The 24,358-nt window shown below is 39.9% G+C and overlaps 2 protein-coding genes across 25 annotated transcripts in view; one reads left to right on the top strand and one right to left on the bottom strand.

Annotated features, from left to right (window-relative positions):
• Positions 1-20,245, bottom strand: part of GLIS3 (GLIS family zinc finger 3) — a 674,383-nt gene extending 654,138 nt beyond the window's left edge. For 9 of the 23 annotated variants that reach the window (XM_084986238.1, XM_084986373.1, XM_084986431.1 and 6 more), the window contains exons 1-2: positions 19,222-19,572; positions 17,910-18,173 (exon numbers count right to left, since the gene is read on the bottom strand). The gene's annotated coding sequence lies outside the window, so the exon portion shown is untranslated. Of the gene's footprint in view, positions 1-17,909; positions 18,650-19,221; positions 19,573-19,623 lie in introns of those variants that run through there. The other 14 variants (XM_084986381.1, XM_084986399.1, XM_084986390.1 and 11 more) reach the window with 7 other exon arrangements.
• Positions 18,704-24,358, top strand: part of SLC1A1 (solute carrier family 1 member 1) — a 75,329-nt gene continuing 69,674 nt past the window's right edge. Inside the window, 1 exon segment of one of the 2 annotated variants that reach the window (NM_001164649.2) lies at positions 18,704-19,116. In NM_001164649.2, coding sequence (NP_001158121.1) covers positions 19,026-19,116 — 91 coding nt within the window. In that variant the 5' untranslated portion in view covers positions 18,704-19,025. 2 annotated transcript variants of the gene reach the window in all.

Below are 24,358 nucleotides of genomic sequence, written 5' to 3'. Positions count from 1 at the left end.
AACCGGTGCAGCCATTATGGAAAACAATATGGAGGTCCCATATAAGTAATTAAAAACAGAACTACCATATGATCCAGCAATCCCACTTTTGGGTATGTATCCAACAGAAAGGAAATCACTCTCTAGAAGGGAATATATGTGCACCCCAGGTACACTGCAGCACTATTTACACAGCCAAAACATGGAAAAAACCTAAGTGTCCACCAGTGGATGAAGAGATGAAGAAAACATGGTATACGTGGGTGGGTGTGTGGGTGTGGGAGTGTGTGTGTGTGGTGGAATATTATTCAGCCATGAAAAAGAAGAAAGTCATGCCATTTGTGAAAACATGGGTGAACTTTGAGGGCATTATGCTAAGCAAAATAAGGCAGACAGACAAATACAAATAACATATGATGTCACTTATACATGGACTCTAGAAAAAAAAACTGAATTCATGGAAACTGAGAGCAGACTGGTGGCTGCCAGGGTGGTGGAGGTGGAAGAAATGGGTGAAGGTAGATACAAATTTTCAGCTTTAATATGGATAAGTTCTGGGGATGTAATGTACAGCATGTAACCATAGTTAACAATATTATATTGTATATTTGAAAGTTGCTCAGAGAGTAAATCTTAAAAGTCCTAACCACACATAGAAAAAAAAATTTATGTGAGGAGATAGATACTGTGGTGATTATTTCACTACATATGTATATATATTATATATATATGTAATCATTACATCATATGCTTTAAACTTATACAATGTTATTTGTCATATCTCAATGAAGCTTTAAAAAAAGAGTAAAATGTTCTCAAACTGGTATTAAAATTAGTACAAGTAATTTTACTTCTCTTGGCTATGGAATAGATTCCCCACACTTTGAAATGCATCTCTACTCTTTCCTCAGCTCTCATTCAGATTTTCACAATGTGTGCCATAGGTGATATTGTTTTGAATTCTTTGCTATCCCTCTTTCCAGGCCCCTCCCTGTGGGAGGTTACACACCCCTGGCCCATTGATTTCAGGCTTGCTTGTGTGGCTTGCTTTGATTGTTGAAATATGAGAGAAAATAATGTGTACAATTTGGGTAGAGTTTTAATAACCATCACATGCCTGCCGTCTTCTCTTTTCCCTGACCACAAGACCAGCAATGTTCCACCAAGACTCTCATACTATGGATTCTAAAATGAAGATAAATTGGAGCTGAGCTGAAATGGATCCATGATGGAATACAGAATAAACAAGAAATAAATGTTTGTTGATATACAGTTGTGATATTTCAGGGATCCTTTGTTACTACAGCATAATTTAACCTGATAGAAAGTGTTTATAAATTATTTTACATATTATGTTTATATAATATAAATATAATAATTGGCAAATTTTGTTATAAGATCTCTAAACTCCTGATTTTAAAAATGAGAATAGCAACACAAGTGTGCCAAGTGAGTTGGAAAATTTGTATTATAAACCAATCATTCATGACCACATTGTTAATATTACATTTATTTTATTTATCTTCTATATTTCCATGCCTTCTCAGCCAATTCTCTCTCCTCTTACACTCCCCTAATCTTCCAGATACGCCACTCATCAAAATTATTTCATTCCTTTTCCTTCGATGTGGGTAATATCAAGTATTAAGGAAATAAGTGGATTGGATTAACTTGCACTAAGGGTAGATGACTAATAGCATCTCAGTCCTTCTAGAGGCATCTGTCTTTTTTGGAGGATGTCCTTATTTTAGCTCAAACTTCAAAGGGATGTGCAGGAAATGAAAAGAAAATGTTTGGAAAAATAGAGGAAACTATTCTAGGTCAAGGAAGAAGGGTGATTTTTGTCTGCATCACCTTCTCCTAATTACTTCCTGCTTTTTACATTCCCCCCCCTTTTCTGTTTCTTACATAAAATTCCCATGTTTTTTCATAGAGACTCTCATTGCTAAAAAGTGGAAGTGGTCAGGAGTTCCTGTCGTGGCTCACTCATGTGGTAACAAACCCAACTAATATCCATGAGGATACAGGTTCAATCCCTGGCCTTGCTCAGTGGATTAAGGATCCAGCATTGCCATGAGCTGTGGTGTAGATTGCAGATGCAGCTGGGACCCTGAGTTTCTGTGGCTGTGGTGTAGGCAGACAGCTGTAGCTCCGATTTGACTCCTAGCCCGGGCACTTCCATATGCCACAGGTGCAGCCCTTAAACAAAACAAACAAACAAAGGGATAAAAAAAATGCAAGTGGTCATTGGTTAAAAAATAATAATAATAAATCATTTATGCATGAAGTTAAGGACTGTTAGCACAAGTGAGAACTGAGGGAAGAAATACACAAATGGGTGGAAAATACTTGCCACACCATAGATGCTGAAAACTCAAAAAGGCCTTAAAGATAATCTATTCCAGTATATCTCTGAAAGACAGCAGGCCCAGGGCTCTGAGTCTTCAATAGGTAATGATCTCTTTGTAGCATTTAATAAAATTGTTTTTTTTCATTTTTTTAAATTTTTACCATGATGTTAGAAAGTGATGTTGATTTTCAACTTGTGATAGTGATATTAGGTTTCTTTTAAAAATGCAATTCATTTAGGAAAAAGAAAAACTAGTTCAAAGAAAATCTTAGATAAATAGTACAAGTGGTAGATGTCAAAAAGAATTAGGAAGGTGGTATGCAGAATCTTAAGGCTGGGGAAACAGTGATATAGGCTGAATAAACTTCACACTTGAATTTAAAATCGATGAAAGAGATACGCATGCATTGGGGCCAGGGCAAGGGGGAACCCAGAAATGGTGTTACAAACAAACCTGTCATTTATAGGTGGTGTAGTTAATTTCCTCTGAATAGCCCCATTTGCAGGAACCATAAAGGAATGTGGCCACAAGTTTAGCTTATAAGCTTCACTGACACATCACTTAGGAACTTCTATTATATTTGCATATTCAATCTATAGCATTACCAGAATCAGGTCATCTTTTCACCTTTTCCTCCTATGAGACAACCCTTAGGAATTTCCCACTATTTATAGATCTTTCAGCACATTTTTTTCATTCGTGGCCAGAAAAAGAATAACCCTGTAAGAATAATACAGAAAGTTTACACATGACATTGTACACATTTTTAGCCTAAATAATAATAATAAATAACAATTCAGCATGATCTGGATTAATTTAGGTGTTCCCAATAACTTTGGGCATAAAGTATGCACTTACACTGAATTAGTGTGTATGAATTTTAACCATTCATGTAAAATAGCTTTGGTTGATCTCAACAAAGGTTTATTAAAAGCCAAAATATGGCTATGTGGTAATTATGCTATGTGTTAAGGAATCATGATCAAAAGAACTTGGTCCCTGCCTCCAAGGTATCCACCGTTATACAAATTAAATATGAGCCGTGCTATATTCATGAAATATTCCTTAGTTCATAAAAGTTTCACTTTTGATTATTCCTTTACTTAATACTCACAGAAGCATTGTGATGTAAGATATTATTGTTATCCCCACTGTAGAAACAAGGAAACTAAAGCTTAGTCAAGTTGTCTTGCCCAAGGTTATTAATAGCAGTATCAGTATGCAACAGAGAAAAGTCTTGAACCCAAAAATCCTGCCTCTGATTGAATACTATTCCTGCAATACCAGGCACTTAAAATTATTTTTCTCACATTTATGCTTGTCTGTAATGAAGTAAGATGTGCTCCCGCTAAGAACTTGAAAAGCCAGGAAAAAAATCCACAAAAATAAAATCTATTTAAAGGCAATAAATCTATTTGATGTCATTAGAATATTGCCTTAGTAGGCAGAACTTTAGAGTACAAGATCAGGAGATGAGGGAACCTCAAAAATGTAGCCTACCAAACAGAACAAGAGTGTGAAAAATCAGTGAACCCAAAAGCTGTTTCTGTGGCTGGGGAGACTGATAAAATTCACAAGTTTCTACCCAGACTGATCAAGAAAAATATGAAGAGAAGACACAAATTACCAATATCAGGAGTGAAAGAGAGGACATCACTACAGACCTAAAAGACATTCAGGATATAGGGGAATATTATGAACAATACAGATGAAATGGACACATCATTGAAAGACACATATCAAAAACTGACCCAAGAAAAAAAGGAAAACTTGAACAGCCCAATATCAATTTTTAAAAAATGAATTCATAATTAACAACTTCTACAAAGAAACTCTAAGCCCAGATGACTTCACTAGTGAATTCCATCAGACACTTAAGGAAGAAATAATACCAATCATATACATATTTTTGAGAAAATAGAGGAAACACTAAATCATTTTATGAGGCAAGTATTACCCTGATTCCAAAAACAAAAACATTAAGTAGAATTACAGAACATTTTCCCTCATAACGTAGATGTAAAACTTCTTAACAAAATATTAGTAATTTAATGTAAGTATATTATCTATCATGTTGGATAATATATATCCAATAAGGATAATGCATCATAACCAATGGAGTTTATCCTGTGGGGTATATGTTGGTGTATCATTCAGAGCCCAATCAGTAGAGAGAAATCACACAATAATTTAAATGGGGAAATTTTGATATTAGAAAATTATTAATTCCAACAGGGGAGTAACTATAAATAGATAAACAGAATAACCCACTGAGTGAGGCCAGGGATCAAACCCACATCTTCATGGATACTAGTTGGGTTCTTTACCCATGAGCCACAATGGGAACTCTTAAAAATTGTTTAAATGAGGGCATTCCCTTGTGGCACAGAGGGTTAAGGATCCGGTGTTGTCATGCTGTGGCACAGGTTCAATCCCTGGCCCAGGAACTTTTATATGCCGTGGGCACAGCAAAAAAAGAAAAAAAAAAGTTTAAGTGGTAAAACTTATATGAATAAATTGTACATTAAACACCAGTATGAACTCATTAAATAGTTATCTCTGTGTTCAGAAGGAATGACAGAATTAGAATGAATTAAATAAAATGGTAAGCAGCCATCACTAACAGATGCCAAAACCATATTCAAAAGGTTGATGGTGAATTTATCATGGCTGAATCAGAGTAACAACATCAGGATCCACTCTTCAGTGTTAGCATTGCTAAATATCAAGCTTCTAGATCCAACCATCAGCTTAGAGAAAACAGTGGAGGTAAAGAGACAAACTAATTGCCACCATGAAGAAACAATCAGCCAAATCCAGAATACAGGGTATTTTGTAAAACATGTGACCCCTCAACAAATGAGATGAGGGGGACTGTTGTAGAATAGAAAAGGCTTCACAAAATTAACAACCCAGTGTAATGTATGGACTCATTTGGACCTGGTTTCCAGAGCACTGTCTTCTGTATCTCTTGTTGCAACTTGCCCTGGAGGCCTTCTTGGTTGAAATCTGCAGCTGTAAAGATGTGTTCTGTCCTTTTCTTGGCTTCATTTGAGCTGAGGGGCATCTACCACACAGCCTCAGCCTTATCTCAGCTACTGCAAGTAACAAGTGATTGAGTTGGCATCAGGCCAGTTCACATGTGCTTCCTGACTATAAGGAGGGTTCCTTCATTCTTCCATGACCATCCTGTGATCCTTAGTTCAGTATCCCTGCCACTAGGAACAGAATGGTTGGGAAGTGAAATCTCAGAGCCTCTTGCTGCATGACCACACTGTCCTGCCACATTGCTTTGATGTAGCTGCACCCCAGGTTGGTAACAGACAGCCTGGGAAGCAGCCTCTTAATAAGGAGTAGAGAACAGAGCTGCCCCCGTCTCTTCTCTGATATACACCCCCTTCCTGGATGAAGTCTGCCTGGAGAGAGAAAACAGAACCAACATCTATCCTTCTCCCCCTTTCTTCCTCCGAACATTCCCTTGACCAAAAGGTGGTGAGTTTTCCTCTACGTCTTAACCTAATGCTCCAATAGAGTGACAGCCCCTAGAGGCAGAAGGGTAGCATTCCTACAATATAGAATTCTGTGAGATCAGTCTTTCATGTAGGTATTTTGATATTCTAGTGGGGAGATGAAGGAATGTGGGATATTCCTTCTTACAATAATAATCCTTCTACATAATCCCAATATAAAACAAAAGTGTAATGTTTATAGTACATTTTTTCCCTTTAAATTCTTCTGTAACAAATCCATGGAGTTCCCGTCGTGGCGCAGTGGTTAACGAATCCGACTAGGAACCATGAGGTTGCGGGTTCGGTCCCTGCCCTTGCTCAGTGGGTTAACGATCCAGCGTTGCCGTGAGCTGTGGTGTAGGTTGCAGACGCGGCTTGGATCCCACGTTGCTGTGGCTCTGGCGTAGGTCAGTGGCTACAGCTCCGATTCAACCCCTAGCCTGGGAACCTCCATATGCCCAGGGAGCGGCCCAAAGAAATAGCAAAAAAAAAAAAAAAAAGACAAATAAATAAATAAATAAATAAATAAATTCTTCTGTAACAAATCCTAATCTCACAAGCATATGAAAACCCTGGCCTAATAGGGCAAAGAACATGTGCTCAGAAAGGCAGAGGAAAAAAGCACAATAACTTTCACATTATGATTCTTATATATATGTTGCACAAACAGGCTTGCTTGGAATTATAATATGCATATTTTAAGTTTTCTATTTTTAGGTATAAAAATAGTGACTACATCCTCACTACAAAAACAACCCACCCACTATTTACAATTTACTTTTGCCATCTCAAAATACTGTTTACCATTTTCCCATGTAATTTTTTTCTTTTTTAAATTTTATTGGAGTATAGTTGAGTTACAATGTTGTGTTCTTTCAGATGAACAGCAAAGTGAATCAGTTATACATACACACATATCCTTCTTTTTCAGATTGTTTTCCCATATAGCTTCTAACAAAATATTGAGTAGATTTCCCTGTGCTATACAATAGGTCCATGTTACTTATCTATTTTATCTATAGTGGTGTATGTAGGTTAATCCCAACCTGCTAATTTACCCCTACCCTCTATGTTCCCCCCTTGGTAGCCATTAGTTTGGTTTTTAAATCTCTGAATCAGTTTGTGCTTTTTAAGTTCTTGTGTATCATTTTTATTAGTTCCATATATGAGTGATCTCATACAATATTTGTCTTTCTCTGTCTGATTTACTTCACTTCATATAATTTCTAGGCCCTACCATGTTGCTGCAAATGACATTATTTCATTTTTTTATAACTGAGTAATATTGCATTGCATTTTGTACCACATCTTATGTACATTCTTCTGTTTATAGACATTTAGGTAGTCTCCAAGTCTTCACTATTGTAAACAGTGGCTGCAATGAACTTTGGGGTGCATGTATCTTTTCAAAATAGATGCACAGGAGTGGGATTGTTGGATCAAATGGTATTTCTGTATTTAGTTTTTTAAGGAACCTCCATACTGTTCTCCACAGTGGTTGCACCAATTTATATACCCATCAACAGTGTAGGACGGTTCTGTTTTCCCCACAGCCTTTCCAGCATTTACTGTTTGCAGATTTTATGATGATGGCCATTCTGACTAGAGTAAGGTGATACCTCATTGTGATTTTGATTTGCATTTCTCTAATAATTAGTGATATTGAACACCTTTCTGTGTGCTTTTTTACCATCTGTTTGTCTTCTTTGAAGAAATGTTAATTCAGAGCTTCTGACCATTTTTTAATTGGGTTGTTTTTTTACATATATAAGCACTACGTTTGTATATTTGGGGGATTAATCCCTTGTTGGTTGCTTTGTTTGCAAAGATTTTCTCCCATCCTATGGGTTGTATTTTTTTATGGTTGCCTTTCCTGTGTAAAAACTTTTAAGTTTAATTAGGTCCCATTTGTCTATTTATTTACTTTTAATTTTCATTACTCTAGAAGGTGAATCAAAAAAGATATCACTGTGATTTATGTCAGACAGTTTTCTGCCTATGTTTTCCTCTAGGAGTTTTATAGGATCCAGTCTAATATTTAGGTCTTTAATCCATTTTGAGTTTATTTTTGTGTATGGTGTTCAAAAGTGTTCTAATTTCATTCTTTTACATGTATCTGCCCAGTTTTCCCAGCACCACTTATTGAAGGGACTTTTTTTCTCCATTGTATATTCTGGCCTCTGTTTTTGTATATTAATTGACCATAGGTGCATGGATTTAATTCTGGGCTTTTATCCTGTTCCACTGATCTATATTTCTGGTTTTGTGCCAGTACCACACTGTTCTAATGACTGTAGCTTTGTAGTGTAGGCTGAGGTCAGGAAGCCTGATTCCTCCAGTTCCATTTTTCTTTATCAAGATTGCTTTCACTATTTGAGGTCTTCTCTGTTTTCATATAAATTTAAAAAATTTTTGTTGTATTTCTCTAAAAAATGCCATTGGTAATTTAATAGGGATTACAATGAATTTGTTGATTGCCTTGGGTGGTATAATCATTTTGATGATATTGATTCTTCCAATCCAAGAACATGGTATATCCTTCCATCTCCCTGAGTCATCTTCAGTTTTCTACATCAGCATCTTACAGTTTTCAGAGTAGAGGTCTTTTGCCTCTTTAGGTAAATTTATTCCTATGTATTTTAAATTGTTTTATGTGATGGTAAATGGGATTATCTTAATTTCTTTTTCTAATCTTCTGTTGTTACTATATAGGAATGCACTAGATTTCTGTGATTAACTTTTTATCCTGTAACTTAACTGAATTCATTGATGAGATCCAGTAGTCTTCTTGTTGCATCTTCAGGATTTTCTATGTTTAGTATCATGTCATCTGCAAACAGTGGCAGATTCATTTCTTCTTTTCCTGTTTGGATTCCTTTTATTTCTTTTTCTTTTATGATTGCCATGGCAAGGATATACAAAACTATTGTATAAAAGTGTTGAGTATGGACATCTTTGTCTTGTTCCTGACCTAAGCAGAAATGCTTTTAGCTATTCACCATTGAGAACAATGTTAGCTGTGGGTTTTTTACATATGACCTTTATTATGATGAGGTATTATCCTTTTATGCCCACATTCTGGAGAGTTTTTATCAAAAGTGGATGTTGAATTTTGTCAAAAGCTTCTTCTGTATCTATTGAGATGGCTATATGGTTTTTATTTTTCAGTTTGTTGATGTGATATATTACATTGATTGATTTGCATATACTGAAAAATCCTTGCATCCCTGGGATGAATCCCACTTGATCATGGTGTAAGATCCTGTTAATCTATTGTTGTATTTGGTTTGCTAATATTTTGTTGAGGATTTTTGCATCTATGTTCATCAGTGATACTGGCCTATAAATTTCTTTTTTTTTTCAGTGTCTTTGTCTGGTTTTGGTATCAGGGTGATGGTAGCCTCGCAGAATGAGTTTGGGAGTATTCCTTTCTCTGAATTTTTGGAAAAGTTTCAGAAGGATGGGTGTTAACTCTTCTCCAAATGTTTGTTAGAATTCATCTATTAAGGAGTTCCCATTGTGGCGCAGTGGTTAACGAATCCGACTAGGAACCATGAGGTTGCGGGTTCGGTCCCTGCCCCTTGCTCAGTGGGTTAACGATCTGGCGTTGCCGTGAGCTGTGGTGTAGGTTGCAGACACGGCTCGGATCCTGCGTTGCTGTGGCTCTGGCGTAGGCCGGTGGCTACAGCTCCGATTCATTCAACCCCTAGCCTGGGAACCTCCATATGCCGCGGGAGCGGCCCAAGAAATAGCAACAACAACAACAACAAAAAGACAAAAGACAAAAAAAAAAAAAAAAAAAGAATTCATCTATTAAGACATCTGTTCCTGGACTTTTGTTTGCTGAAAAAATTTTAATCACAGTTTTTAATCACAGTTTTTTTTTTCTTTTTTACTGCTACACCTGCAGCATAAGGAAGTTCCCAGGCTAGGTGCCAAATCAGAGCTGTGGCCTATGCCACAGCCACAGCCACAGCCACACCACATCTGCAACTTAAACCACAGCTTGTGGCAATGCTGGAACACTAACCCACTGAGCAAGGACAGGGATTGAACCCATATCCTTATGGATACTATGTCAGATTCTTAACCTGCTGGGCCACAACAGAAACTCCTAATCACAGTTTCAATTTCAGTATCTGTGATTCATCTATACACATTTTCTCTTCCTTTCTGGCTCATCTTGGAACATTGTATCTTTCTAAGGATTAGTCCATTTCTTCTAGGTTGTCCATTTTATTGGCATACAGCTGCTTATAGTAGTCTCTTATGATCCTTTGCATTTGTCATGTTAGTTGTGATTTCTTCTTTTTCTTTTCTAATTTTATTGACTTGAGCCCTCTCCTTTTTTTTTCTTGATGAGACTGGCTAAAAGTTCACCAATTTTGTTGATCTTTTCAAAGAACCAGCTTTGAGTTTCTTTGATCTTTTCTATTGTTTTCTTCATTTCTAGTTCATTTATTTCTGCTCTGATCTTTATGATTTCTTCTACTATCTTTGGGTTTTGTTTGTTCTTCTTTCTCTAGTTGCTTTAGGTGTAAAGTTAGGTTGTTTACTTGGGAATTTTTCTTGTTTCCTGAGGTGAGATTGTATTGCTGTAAACTTCCCTCTGAGAACTGCTTTTGCTGTGTCCCATAGGTTGTGGATCATCATATCTTCATTGTCATTTGTCTCTAGGTGTTTGTTTGTTTGTTTTTTAGGGCCACACCTGTGGCATATGGAGTTTCCCAGGCCTAGGGGTTGAAGCAGAGCTGCAGCCACTGACCTACACCACAGCCATAGCAACACGAGAACCAAACCATGTCTGTGATCTACACCACAGCTCACGGCAATGCCAGATCCTTAACCCATTGAGCCAAGCCAGGAATCAAACCCACATCCTCATGGATCCTAGTGGGGTTTGTTAACCAGAGCTATGAAGGGTTATACCTGTCTCTAGGTATTTTTTTATTTCCTCTTTGATTTTTTCAGTGATCCACTAGTTGTTTAGTAGCATGTTGTTTAGCCTCCATGTGTTTCTGCTTTTTGCTAGTTTTTTCTTGTAGTTGATTTCTAGTCTCACAGTATTTAGTCAGAAAAATGCCTGATATGATTTCAGTTTTGTTAAATTTACTAAGGCTAGCTTTGTAGCCCAGAATATGATCTATCCTGGAGAAAGTTCCATGTGCACTTGAGAAGAATGTGTCTTCTGCTTTCAGATGGAATGTTCTGTGGATATCAATTAAGTATGTCTGATCTAATGTGTCATTTAAGGCCTGTGTTTTTCTCTTGCTTTTCTATTTGGATGATATGTCCATTGATATAAGTAGGATGTTAAAGTCTCCCACTATTATTGTGGTACTGTTGATTTCTTCTTTTGCAGCTGTTAGAAGTTGCCTTATATAATGTGGTGGTCCTATATTAGGGGCATATATATTTACAATTTTTACATCTTCTTGAATTGATCCCTTGATCATGAGATAGTGTCCTTTGTGTCTTTAATATTCTTTATTTGATTTTATATGTCTATTGTACTTTTTTAGTTTGTGGTTCCCAGAAAGTTTTGATATAACATTCTATATATATGTAAAATTGTTTTAAGTTGCTGGTCTCTCAATTTTAAATGCATTTGCAATATCCTGTATTTGTACTCTCCTTTCCTCATGATTGCAGGTTTTGATATATTTGCATGTAGATGATTTCCTATCTTTACTGTATGTTTGCCTTTACTGTTGAGCTTTCCCATTCATAATTTACTTGTTTCTATTTGTGGCCTTTTCTTTTCAACCTATAGAAGCTCTTTTAGAAATTGCCATAAAGCTGGTTTTGTGGTGCTGAATTCTTTTAGCTTTGCTTGTCTGTAAAGATTTTGACTTATCTGTCACATCTGAATGAGAGCCTTATGGGGCAGAATATTCTTGGCTCTAAATACATTCCCTTATGGTTTCATCACCTTAAATATATCTTTCCAATCCCTTCTGGCTTGCAGAGTTTCTGCTGAAAAATCAGTTGCAATTTAACGGGGATTCTCTCATACATGTTACTTCTTGCTTTTCTCTTATTACTTTTAATATTTTTTCTTTGTATTTAATATTTGTCATTTTTATTAGTATGTGTATTGCAATGTTTGTCCTTGAGTTTATTCTGTATGGGATTCTCTGTGCTTCCATAACTTGAGTGAGTATTTCCTTTCTCTTATTAAGGAAGTTTTCAGCTTTAATCTCTTCAAATATTTTCTCTGGCCCTTTCCCTCTCTTCTCCTTCTGAGACCCTTATGATACAAATGTTGGTGCATTTATTGTTGTCCCAGAGATCTCAGACTGTCCTCAATTCTTTTCATCCTTTTTTTTAAATTATTTTATTTCCATTGCAGTGAGTCCACTACTCTTGTCTTCCACCTCACCTCATTCTTCTGCCTCTGTTATCCTGCTATTGATTCTTTCTGGTGTATTTTTCATTCTGGATATTCTGGTATTTATCTTTGTTTGCATATTCTTTAAATCTCCTAGCTCTTTGTTAAACATTTCTTGTAATTTCTTTTTTTCTCTCTCTTTTTGCCTTTTTGCCTTTTCTAGGGCTGCTCCCATGGTATATGGAGGTTCCCAGGCTAGGGGTCTAATTGGAGCTGTAGCTGCCGGCCTATGCCAGAGCCACAGCAACGCGGAACCCGAGCCACGTCTGCAACCTACACCACAGCTCATGGCAATGCCAGATCCCCAACCATTGAGCAAGGCCAGGGATCGAAGGCACAGCCTCATGGTTCCTAGTCAGATTTGTTAACCACTGAGCCACAAGGGGAACTACATTTCTTGTAATTTCTTGATCCCTGCCTTCATTCTTTTCCTGAAATCTTGGATCATCTTCACTAGCATCACTCTGAATTCTTTTTCTGGTAGATTATCTATCTCCTCTTCATTTAATTGTTTTTGTGTGTTTTTATCTTTTTCTCTTGTCTGAAACATATTTCACTGTTGTCTCATATTGTCTAACTTCTTTTGGTCCCTTGGTACCCCGTCCTTGGTGGTGGTGATGGCTCACATGCTCCAAGAGCACAGGATGGGAAGAGTGGTGGCTCAATGCCTCTCCTGGAGCTGGGTGGCTGCTAGGGATGGAGTCCATGAAGGGGGTGTCAGCCATTTATAGGACTGCTTCTGGAGGGGGCTGGGGTTGGCAGAGGCTCCCACAACCTCTCCTAGGCAGCTGGCATGACCACTCCCAGTGGCTGGCTCTGGCCTTGGCTGCTCCCTTGGCCCCTCTGGTGGTTTGTATAACCACTCCCTGTAGCTGGTGGCAGCTGCTCCCTCGACCCCTCCTCAGCCAGGTAGCAACTAACTACTCCTTATATCATTCCTGGAGCTGGATTAGGCTGTGATCTGCTGCCTGAGAGTGCCTGCAAGGAACCAGATTATAGTGGTGGATCCCACCCCTTTCCTCCTGCACCCTAAACAATGGCACCTGGCCTTTATGCCAGTCTGGCTTTCCTCAGCTTAGACCCTCAGATGTGGTCACCCTAGATTCTAGCCCCTGCAGACTTTCTGTGCTGCTCACCCCAGTTTTTACCTGCTCAGGCCCCAGTTCTCTCCCTCAGTCTGGTCTCCAGAGTTCAGTTCCCTGCCCCTGCCTAAAACAGTGGTTAATCTTCTGGAGCTGGGGAGTGCATTTTAATTGTTCTGAACCAATTGTTGTGTTCTCCTCCAAGGCTGAAGTTCCTCTGTCCTGGCTGATCTCCCTGCTGGTAGGCAACTTCCCAGGGTGCAGGAATTTTTCTTGTTTCCCAGGTCCCTCCTAGAGATGCAAGTTCTATCTCCTTTCCTTTCTCAGTTTCTCTTTTTCCTTTGGTCCTACCCAGTTATGTGGAGATTTTATTGCTCTAGCAAAATCCTGAGGTCTTTTGCCTGCATTCAGTAAATTTTCTGTACAAATCATTCCCAATGTAGATGTACTTTTGATGTATTTGTGAGAGGAGGTGAGCGTCACATCCTACTACTCTGCCATCTTAGTCCCCCCACCATGTAATTTAATATTATACTAAAATATGTTTTTCAATTCCTGAATGATATTCTATTGTCCACTATATTTTATACACTTAATAAATCTTTAACCAGTCCACTTTACTAGACAATTAAATTGTTTCCAACTCAGTTGGGATAACAGCCCTTTAGAATTTTTTTTTTTTTTTTTTGCTATGAATTTCTAGAGGTAGAATGGTTGAGTTAAAAATACAAACACTTTTGATGGAATATTGTTACAAACTGCCTGATTATTCTTATTAAAGTCATAGCATTTTCTAGGTCCACGGCAGGGTATGACACTGCCCATTTCTCCATACCGTCACTAAGTTTATAATTTATAATGTTAAAATTATAAATTTCATAGTTATGAACTTAAATAATTTTAACATAAATATTTTATGTTAAAATATCTTTGTTCAAGTGATAAATACTTATTTGTTTAAATTTTCATTTCTTTAAGTACTAGTAAGATTGAAAATTTTTTCATATGTTTCAAATATGTATTGAACATTTATATCTATTACTTTAAATGATAACTTTGGATGAGGAAATTGAGGTTCAAAGAGATTAAATGACTTGTTCAAGGACACACAGTTTCTATGAAGCAGATAACTTTTTTCCCCCCTATACTAAAATGAAATGGAATTGCTCTTCAGTCTGTCAGAGTGAGCGATAAAGCCTATAGGGCAAAGTTCTGTTGAATCCAAGAGTTCAAGGATTTCTAAATAAAACGTAAGTCTCTTCAGGCCAAATAATTTTTAGAATATATTATTTGGAGAATTATTTGAAGAGTTAATGAGTTATAGTTCTTTCACTCCTTAATTTTTAATTTTAAGAGAAATACAGATCAAGATTGGAAGATAAAAAGAAGGTTGCTAAAAAGGGTATCTGAATATGCTGACAGCTTCTTTCTTACTATTTGTCATGAATGGCTGCATAGATGTAGAGGCTGAAGGAGACTCTGGTACCCGTGATCTCATTCTCTCCATTGCCACAGGATGAGAACAAAGCATCCAACTGCATATGTTTTATGGTGGTAGAATGCAACTAGCATACTATTTTGAGAGATGCTCAGAAGCTGATGCCTTACTTTTTTCTTCTGAATGCCTTTTTCATTTCTATCCCAATTAATATATAAGGCCAGGCTGTCAGCTGATGGTTTAACCTTATGTGGCAAAGTCAAAGTCTCTTTTCTGTAATAACTAACAAGAGAGTCCTAAGTTTAAAAAAATTTTAAAAGAAAGAAACAATAAAAAATGGAAATGTCAGAGTTATTTAAATGGTAAAAAGAAAGGAAGGAAGGAAAAGAGGGATGGAGGGAGGGACAGAAGGAAAAGAAAGTAAGCACACTAGCAAAATGTAATCTAGTGAGAACTGGCCAAAGGTGTGTTTCAGCAGGATGAAGGAAGTTGAAGAACCTGGGAAAGGGGAGATGGTAACATCTATTGAAGGGGGTACACTTCTAACAATTCTTTCTACTTGGCCTTAAGGTCTTTTCCCAGGAAGAGTGACGTTTTTGTTCCAGGAGCTGAGTGGTCAAGTTTCTCTAGCAGAGTTTACAAAGGAAATGCCTCTTAATTCTTGTCCAATCTGTAATTATTTGTGTCCATGAATATCACAACCTAAGAAAGTAAAAAGACTAGAACTTAAGCATTAGGGGCCCTCCCTTTCTGAAAATGATGCGTCCTATACCAATTCCTGTCTTTGGCAGAGAAATCACATAGAATTATTAAGTTCCAGTAGCAGCAATGGAGAGAGAATTTGAGAGTTCAACCACTGCCCCATAAAATGTATGCGGTTTCTACTTGAGCATAGCACTGTAGGACATCATGATGTCTCTTGGATGTGGATGGAAGGATTTTTGCATGAAGTAAAATTTATGTAACTCAAGAGTAATTTTCCCAGAACAAGTCTGTATTTGTTCCTTATATAAGAGGTGGTGGTTTAATGCATTGTGCATTTAGCTTGAGCAAGACCACCTAGTTCAAAACTAGATCCTTCTCTTACTAATGAAGGGAACCTAAGCAAGTTAATTTTTTTTTTTTTGCCTCAGATTCCTCTGCTATAAGATGAAGATGAAGATAATACACATATCTCATTTGATTCTTCCAGTAGCCTCATGAGGTAATACTAGTCCTTACTTCATTAAGTTGTGAGGACCAAAGTGGCTACTATGTATAAAGTTGTTTTGAGGACCAAAGTGGTCTGGCTTATGTGCGTTATAAGTATTTGCTTATTAATTATCTTTTATTACCAGGTAAAGTGGAACTGTCATGTAGCAACAGCATAAACACAGTGTATTATTCACTTGGCCCATGTGCTTTGAGCTTTTGACATTTTTTTATTTTCATTTTTAATTTAAGAGATTTTAATTATTTCAAAGTAAGTGTATATATTTAGACTTCATTCTTTTTATATTGTACTATTTTAAAATTGCATAACTTAAATAAGCATAAAATGAATGTGTACTATATGGGCTTTAGGTGTGAAAGTATAATATATTTAGGGTCCATTGACTATAATTCGAAAGGGCAATGACTGTTGACTAATATACAAGAATTCTTGTTGTTGTAATGTGGCTCAGGCTGTGTGCATCACAGGCAGACAACAAGAGAGAGAAAATAAGAAGATGCCTGCCCATGAGTTCCCGTCGTGACTCAGCGGAAATGAATCTGACTGGCATACATGAGGATGCAGGTTTGATCCCTGGTCTAGCTAAGTGGGTTAAGGATCCAGCGTTGCCATGAGCTATGGTGTGGGTCGCAGATTGATCTCGGATCCCACTTCACTGTGGCCCTTGCGTAGGCCAGCAGCTGTAGCTCTGATTTGACTCCTAGCCTGTAACCTGCATATGCCTCCAGGGTGGCCCTAAAAAGCAAAAAAAAAAAAAAAAAAAAAGATGCCTGCCCGGTTGACCGCCAAGTAAAACTCATGATGATACCTGGTTTGTGCCAAGAACTATTCTAAGTCTTTTACATCCATTCTTGTACTCGATTCTTACAATATCATCATGAGATAAATACTTTTAGTACCCCCAATAACAGATGTGGAAACTGAGACACAAAAAATTTAAGCTGAAGATCACCCAACTGGTAAATGGTGGTGCTGGGATTTAAACCTAAATATCCCATACCCAAAACTCAGGTGTAACAATCTTACCACACCTCAAAAACTTGTGATGTACAGAGTTTGTCCTAAATTCTTCCCCTTTTTTCTCTCTTTCGCACCTGTTTATTTCTCAAGTACAGCCCTCTCCACAACTGTAATGGGTATGCTTATGGTAAACACTTTGGAAAATTCAGAAAGATAAAAAGTAAAAAGATTCAAACATGATATTATCACCCAAAGATGACCACTGTTAAAATTCTGTTTCCTTTTAGACTTTTCTCTAAGTATATGGCTTTATGTTTGTTTTGTGTAGTTGTGTTGTGATCACATTATATATACAACTTTAATCCTTGTTTTCCCTCATACTGTGACATGTGCTATCCCATGCTATTAGAAATTTCATAAACTTCCTTTATATAGGTTGCATAATGTACAGTTGCATGGCAGTTCCATAATATGTTTACCATTCCTTTCATGTTGGACATCTGAGTATTTCCAGCTTTTTTACTGTGGAATGGATATCTTTGTCCCCTCTTTCTTGAGTGTTTCCCTTTTGACATTTTTTTCAGATCCTCCTCAGGCACAGTGACCTTGGTGTCCTTCTGTTGTTCCTTCTCTCAAAATTTATTTTCTGGAAAGGAGCTGATAAACTCAGTGTTCACTAAAGTGTTCATAAAATTTCATTTCTCTTCCAGGACATTTCTATTAATTTAAGTCAAGAAAATGGACCTCTAATGGTGGGGTTTTAGTCATCAGAAAATCTAGTTGGGGAGATTCCCCCACACTCCCCAATCAGAGTAGACTCTACAATAGCAGAAAAGTTCAGGGCTTACTTAGCTGATGAGGAGGCAGACTAGAGGTGCGGGGGTGGGGGGGTGGGGGGGTAAAGGGAAGGAAAAAGTTTCATATAAGCGAGGGTGCAAAAACAGAAGAATGTAAGAGAATTAGAAAATTCCCTTAGCCGCACTTACCTAGTTTCTCCACCTTTCCCGTATTTGCCTTTCCAGAGCACTTGGCCTTAGGGATGGGCCCGCCCACCTTCTCCTCACAACAGCTTGGTCGGGTTCTCAGTCCTAATTATTCTGCCAAATTTCACAGCTTTGGAGCCTTGGGCGGCCATAGAGCGAGTCAAGGAGCGAATGAAGTTCTAAGAGGGTCCATTCCAAGCCCCGAGTTCACAGTCAATCCTGTTGGAGCTTCACCTCCCTCGACTCAAAGAGGAAAGTTAATAACACCTGTGGGGGCAGAGGGTTAGAGGCCTCGAGTGAAAGTTCACAAAGTCCGGCTCTGCCCCCCAGCACTTTCTTTCCCTCCTCCCAGAGGCTTTAGGCTTTCTAGGCTGCTGGCAAATCCGAGGCTGTAGTGGAGAAGTAAAGGGGACCCAAGACAAAACTCAATTTCCCCCAACTCTCCCTTTTCTGGTGCAGCTGACAGGCAATGGCTGGTGTGGAGAAAGGGGAGGGGTCGGGGTGTGAGGGATGAAGTCCAAGCCAAAGCGGCCAGTGACCCCGCCCCTCTGGATGAGGGCGAGGAGGAAACCATAAATCCGAAAACCTAACCTGTCCAAAAAAATAAAAAATAATTTAAAAAGCCAGAGGTTCCAGCCTAAGGCTGGGGCAGGGCACAATGGTTCCAGAGCAGCAATCCCTCCTCTAGCCACAGCTCGGGGCGCCCCCCCACGCCTGCTGTACCGCGACTCAGGGAGCACCACGCACGCACCCACCCACCCGCCCTCTTTTCTAGGCCCGCCGCTCCTCCCTCCTTCCGTGTTGGTTGGCCCCGGCGCCGCAAAACGCGGCGGCGGCGGCGGGAGGAGCTGGGCGCACTCGCCAAGCACAGCCACCGAGCTAGCAAGGGCGGCAGGCGCGGTGAGCAATCTCAGGTGGTGGCGGCGGCGGTGACAGCAGCAGCAGCAGCAGAGACTGCAGCGGCTAGCGCACACCTTCTCCCCAGTGCGCCCGCAACCTTCCTTCACTGCGCTCCGGGAGCCACCAGAGGTCCCTGGTCACCCGGCCCCCGCGTGCGCGGCCGAGCCTCACGCACAATAGCAGCCACCTCTACTGTGGTTCCGAGCCCAGGCGTCAGCCATGGGGAAACCGGCGAGGAAAGGATGCGACTGGAAGCGTTTCCTGAGGAATAATTGGCTGCTGCTCTCCACCGTGGCCTCAGTGGTGCTAGGTGAGCAGCGCGGCGGGTGGGCGACGCGCGCACCCTCACGCACTCCCAGCGCCCGGGCCGCGTGTGGGGCGGGCGGGTGCGAGGGTGGGCATAGCGCTGGCTCACCTGGTGCCCGGGTCCTTCGGCGCCCCCTCGGCCTCGGATACCACGCGGTTGTCCCTCGAGGGTGTTGATTTCTGCTGGAGAAGAACAAAGCTCTTTGGGTACTCCCATTTGGGTATTCCGCCAGCTTCGGGTTCCTGCTTTACCCGAAATGATCAAAGGGGCTTGCAAGGGAGAACGGGAGGCAAGTAGCTCTTGGTTCTTCCCTTTGGAAGCAAACGTGGTTTAATTTTTTAAATCCTATCTGCACCTCTTCCCCCAGCCTTTTTCCTAAACCACGCGTTATCCGGACAGAGATTGAGTATAGATGATGGTTCGCGGTTGGACTGGAAGAGGCAGCTTAACCTCAGGGATGGCCAGGTCCCGGCGGAAGAGAGGATATAGATGTTACAGTTGGTCGCTCACCATGGGCAGTGCCTGGAAAAGTGTCTTCACGTGGCAAGCCGCTGCCCGCACTGAGACAGAGAAAACCTGCCAGATTCGTGCTCAGATTCAGGGATGTGCAGTTATGGCCCACAGGAAGTCAAGGGAAAACTGAGCTATCAGATTTCTTCCTTTGCCCCCTGCTACCGAAGTAGCCTTCCTGAGCTTCCTTGCCTCCCACATTGCTTTTCTATTGAAAGTAATTTTTTAGTCATAGTTGTTTGTTTTTAAACAAGGTGTATTTAACTGATTCACTCCTCACAGATCACTGGATTAGGTGGATGTCTGGGCCATTGCTCAGAGGTATGAATTGTCCCTATTTAGTCACTCTTTCTGCCAGGTTGTCTTAACTTGGCCCCTGTGGGGTTGAAGTCAAGTGTTTCTCCTTCCCTCTATGAGCTGGCACAGGTAGGGATATCCAGCAGGTGAGGCTTCTTTGAAATTCCCACCTTCCATTTGGAAACTGGAGCTGGAGGTGGGTGGGCAGGCTGTGCCTCTCCCAGCCTCATGCACCTTTCTCTCCAACTGCTGCTTCTGAATCTCGGTATATTTGTTGCTGCCTGCTCCCCTTCCTGATGCCTGTGCCCCCTCAAATAAAAAAAAAATCTGTGAAAGTTAATGGATTCTCAGGGTCAGATTTGCTCCTCCAGATCTTTATGCAAAGTCAAGTCAGCTTCTGGTAAATAAATAACATCCTGGAATTATCTTAGCAAAGGCCATTCATGAGAAGAAAAGAGAGAAGTAGAGGAGCAAGCCTTCACTGCTTAACTCTTTTCCCCAAGAAGAGCAAAGTGGCTTAGGCCCTTTTTAGGAAAGGGTTATGTGCCCTATCACAGTTTAAATAACAAATGCATCGGGGAGTGATTTGATGTCCCTGCAGCCAAATAGTTGAGATGGGCTGGTTTATTTTCTTAGAAGAGTCCAGGTTTGGGGACTCTTTTTAAAGGATGGTTTGGGGTAGGCCAGCATTTCCCTCCTAATTCCCTCTGGAAGTGAAATGATCCTGCCTTTTCAGCTCTGAGGTTTTCCAGAAATATTCACTTGTTAATCACATGTTGCACACCAGTGTTGAGTTTACTGATTCACTGGAGGCTGGTTTGGAAAAGATTTTGAGCAGTTATTCCATGGCCTTTGGAACCTGTTGCATCCCCCCACATCTTCAGGGTCAAGGGGGATAATTGTCAGTTCTGCATGAACAATTTTCTCCAGTTTTAAGTGGGTCAGCCCAAAGAGTTTGATTTAGATACTTTGCTCCTGAAAGGGAAAATACCACATAAAATTTGAAAGTACCCAACTGAAGTCTTTCTGCCTGTGTGCTCTCAAGGAGCAACATAGGGTAGTCCCTGGGCACTTTACCTACTGGTCTGAGAAATGTCAAGCCTAGGCCACCCGAAGAGTGTCCATCACAGGCACTTCCCAAGGTCCTCTTCTTTTCCTCTTTCTTTGGAGCCCTGGGCCTCAGTACAAAATCATACCTCTGTGTAGTCTAACTCGCTCTGGTTAAACCCAGAAGTGAAATTTCAACCAACGTATAATAGCAATGCTAAGTCCATCCATAGGCCCTTTAGGTCATTCATGATAGTTTATTTTTGTGACAGTCTTAATTAATACAGGAATCACAAGCACTCTCATGCAACACAGCCTGCTGTCTGAACCTTTCATCGCGTGGATGTTTATTTATTACACCGACAGAGTGTCATCTTCTGATTCCAGCCATTGAAATGTTTGGTCCCTACTGTAATTCAACAGCCCTGACACTTTAAAATAGTTTGATTTTTGAAGTGAGGAGCAAAAGTTTTTAACTAGCCAGCTTAAAGCCTCTGATTTTTCAAGAGAGCATGTGAGGGGAAATGAAATTAAAGGTCATCTTTATCAGATGTAAAAGTTAATTCTTTCCCTAGACAAGGAGGTACTAAAAGCTAAATATTTCCCCATATTCTTATTCATGAAATAAAGGAACTGATTTTTTAATTTCTGTGAAATCTTATGAGGTCCTAGAAATAATATCTTGGATTTTCAGGTGAGAGGCCTTTACTAAAATCTGATTAGTAATGATTTTCATTACATTCATTACAATTCTTATAGGCTTTTTTCCTTGCTTTCTTGGTATGGTAGTATGAGCACAGAGCCAGGAGTCAAGAGTCTTAGATTTGAATTCTGATAGCATCAGGCTCTAATTTAGATACATACTCTTATTTTCTGGAATCCTCAGTTTCCGTATCTGGAAAGTAGGGATGTAGGTCATTACCCCATTTGCTATTAGAGGAGATTAATGTCCAAATACCTAGTTGTGTGGCTCGCATATAATAGGGACTCAATAAATGTCTTTTTTAAGTGATTTGAATAATTTGATCCTGAGGAAATTAATACTTTATTATAAAATAAGGTCTCTCATGGTCTTTCTCTGTTCTGCCTGGTGTTTGGCCTAGAATTCAGAGTGCCAGAGTGATTCAAGTGTTTTGATGACATGGTTCTGTCTAGGTGAATACCAGCCTACAGCACTATTCACTGTTTTAAAAGGATAAGGAAAGGATTAATCATTTTGTTTGTGCCCCATAGCCTGATTCTCATTTAATAGGCAGAAATTCTGAGGGAAGAATTTTTGTGCTGTAAGTGGGAATTCTGTCCAAGCAGAATCTGTGTGTGTGAGAATTCTATGTCAGTGTTGTGTTTCAAGTCAGCCAATAATGATTATATCGTGTATAATATTGATGAGGCACTCGTGGAACCCTCACCCCATTCATGACTTAAAGCTTGATCTTTCTGTCCATACAGGTTGTACTTTATTTTCAGTCATTTGAAGAATCTGCTTTCCAGCTTTTAGATTTTCAGGAAAGGAAAGAGCTGTTGTTATTTACATGATAGAGCTGGCAAGCTTATTCATTCTGAATAATTTTCTTCCAAGCACTAAAGGAAGCAATCATTTATAGATTCAGATTCCATTGTCTAAAATCAAGAACAGTTTCTTCACGTTCTTAGTAATACCTTTGCCCCACCCAGGCTTATGTCTCCTGTGCTGGAGCTCTTGTAGCGTATTCTTGGCAGTACTAATTTGAGTCATGACATAAGCTCTCTTGCTCTGTTTTTATGCATCTGTGAAGTCCCTGAGGACTAGGAGTTGGCGGACAGGGCTGGGGGTGGGGAGTGCCGCAGCTCATCTGGTTCCAGGCCCAGCACCTTACACACACAGAACCTCGTATTTCATTTTGATATTGTTCAAACTCATGTGCTCTAGGAGGTCCCAGGCCTGGTATTGCTGGGCCTCTAATCAGCTCAGCCTTGGAATATACCTGTGCAGTAACAGACGCTTAAATCATTCACTCATTCAACAAGTGTATATTGGGCACCTACTATGTGCCAAGGACTGTTGTAGAGCCAGGGCACACAGCAGTGAATGAAGTAAAAACCCCTGTCCTCATGGAGCTTATGTTCAAATGGAGACATATAGACAGTGAACCAGATTAATAGGTAAACCGCACACAAGAGTATGTTAAATGTCGAGACAGCTCTAGAATAGCATAACAGGGAAAGAGCTAGGGGATTGCAGTTTGAAATAGGGCAAAAAGGAAGACCCTGCTGATAAGGTGACAATTGAATTGAGACTGGAAAAAGGTGAAGGAACATGTGCACAGATAGGTGGGGAGATCCTGGTTTGTCTGAAGAAGAGCATGAGAGTGGAGGTGGGGGAGGAATGATATGGGAGGCCAGAACAGAGACAGAGGTGGGATGGTATGAGCTTTTCCAAGGACTTTGACTTTTACTGGGAGATGGGAAACCATTAAAAGGTTTTAAGCGGAGCAGTGACATGGTCTGATTGTCTTTTAATCAGCTCTTCCTGGCTGCCTTTTTGACCATAGACCACAGAGAGAAGGGTGGAAGCAAAGAGACCAGTCTAGGAGGCTAGTGCAATCAAACTGCTATATATTCTACTTTTACGCTTTCCTGATCTCATTTCCATTATAACTGGTGAAATGCTTAAGAAAAATCAGTGAAAAAAATTTTGCAACTATAAAGTAGGGCTTATTGTTTTGCAATTATATGGATGAAGAAACAGACTCAGAGTAGTGCCAGACTCACTCAGGATCACTCAGGTAACACCTGGCAATGCCAGATCTTCCTCTACATTCCCTTCCCCTCCTTCCAACTGCTTTTCTCTGTCTCACTCCTCTTCTTGTCATATTTGGTCCTTGCTGACCCTTCTGAGAACCTTGATGGTCTGGCTGTGTGCCATATTGAGGTAGGGAATGAGGATTCTATAGTGTACACTTTGGGCTGTAGTTGCCCCTATTTCCCCCTGAGACAGAAGGGGCAGAAACACTCCTCTACAGGACTCTCAGAATTGCAGTGTGCACCTTGGAGGAACACTGCTGCTGTGGGATTTGCCACACTGATCAGCCAGGCTGATCTCCATTCTAGGCCCAAACTCACCCTTACACCTCTGTCCATGCAGTGCCCTACTATTCTTTCCACCTTCAAGGTGTGCCCTTCCTACCTTCTAACTAAGTGGCTTGGTGCAAAGGGTGTGATTGAGGGATATAGGAGTGGGAGTGAGGTGAGCAAGACTGCCACAGAGGTCAGAGCCCAGATCCTAGAGGGGCTATAATGCCATGCTGATGAGTTTGGACATGGTTCTGAGGATTAAGCTGGACAGTGACACAGAGCTGTGTCTAAAAAAGGTCACTAAGGCAAATGGATGTGGAAAATGTTTCCAAGGAGG

Source organism: Sus scrofa, chromosome 1, assembly GCF_054392235.1.
Source record: "Sus scrofa isolate SSC_HxYL_T2T_F1_AM1 chromosome 1, Sscrofa_HxYL_maternal_Yorkshire_Landrace_v2.0, whole genome shotgun sequence".
Taxonomy (NCBI): domain Eukaryota; kingdom Metazoa; phylum Chordata; class Mammalia; order Artiodactyla; family Suidae; genus Sus; species Sus scrofa.
Note: the sequence above shows the minus strand (reverse complement) of the source record. Positions and strands in the feature narration are given on the sequence as shown.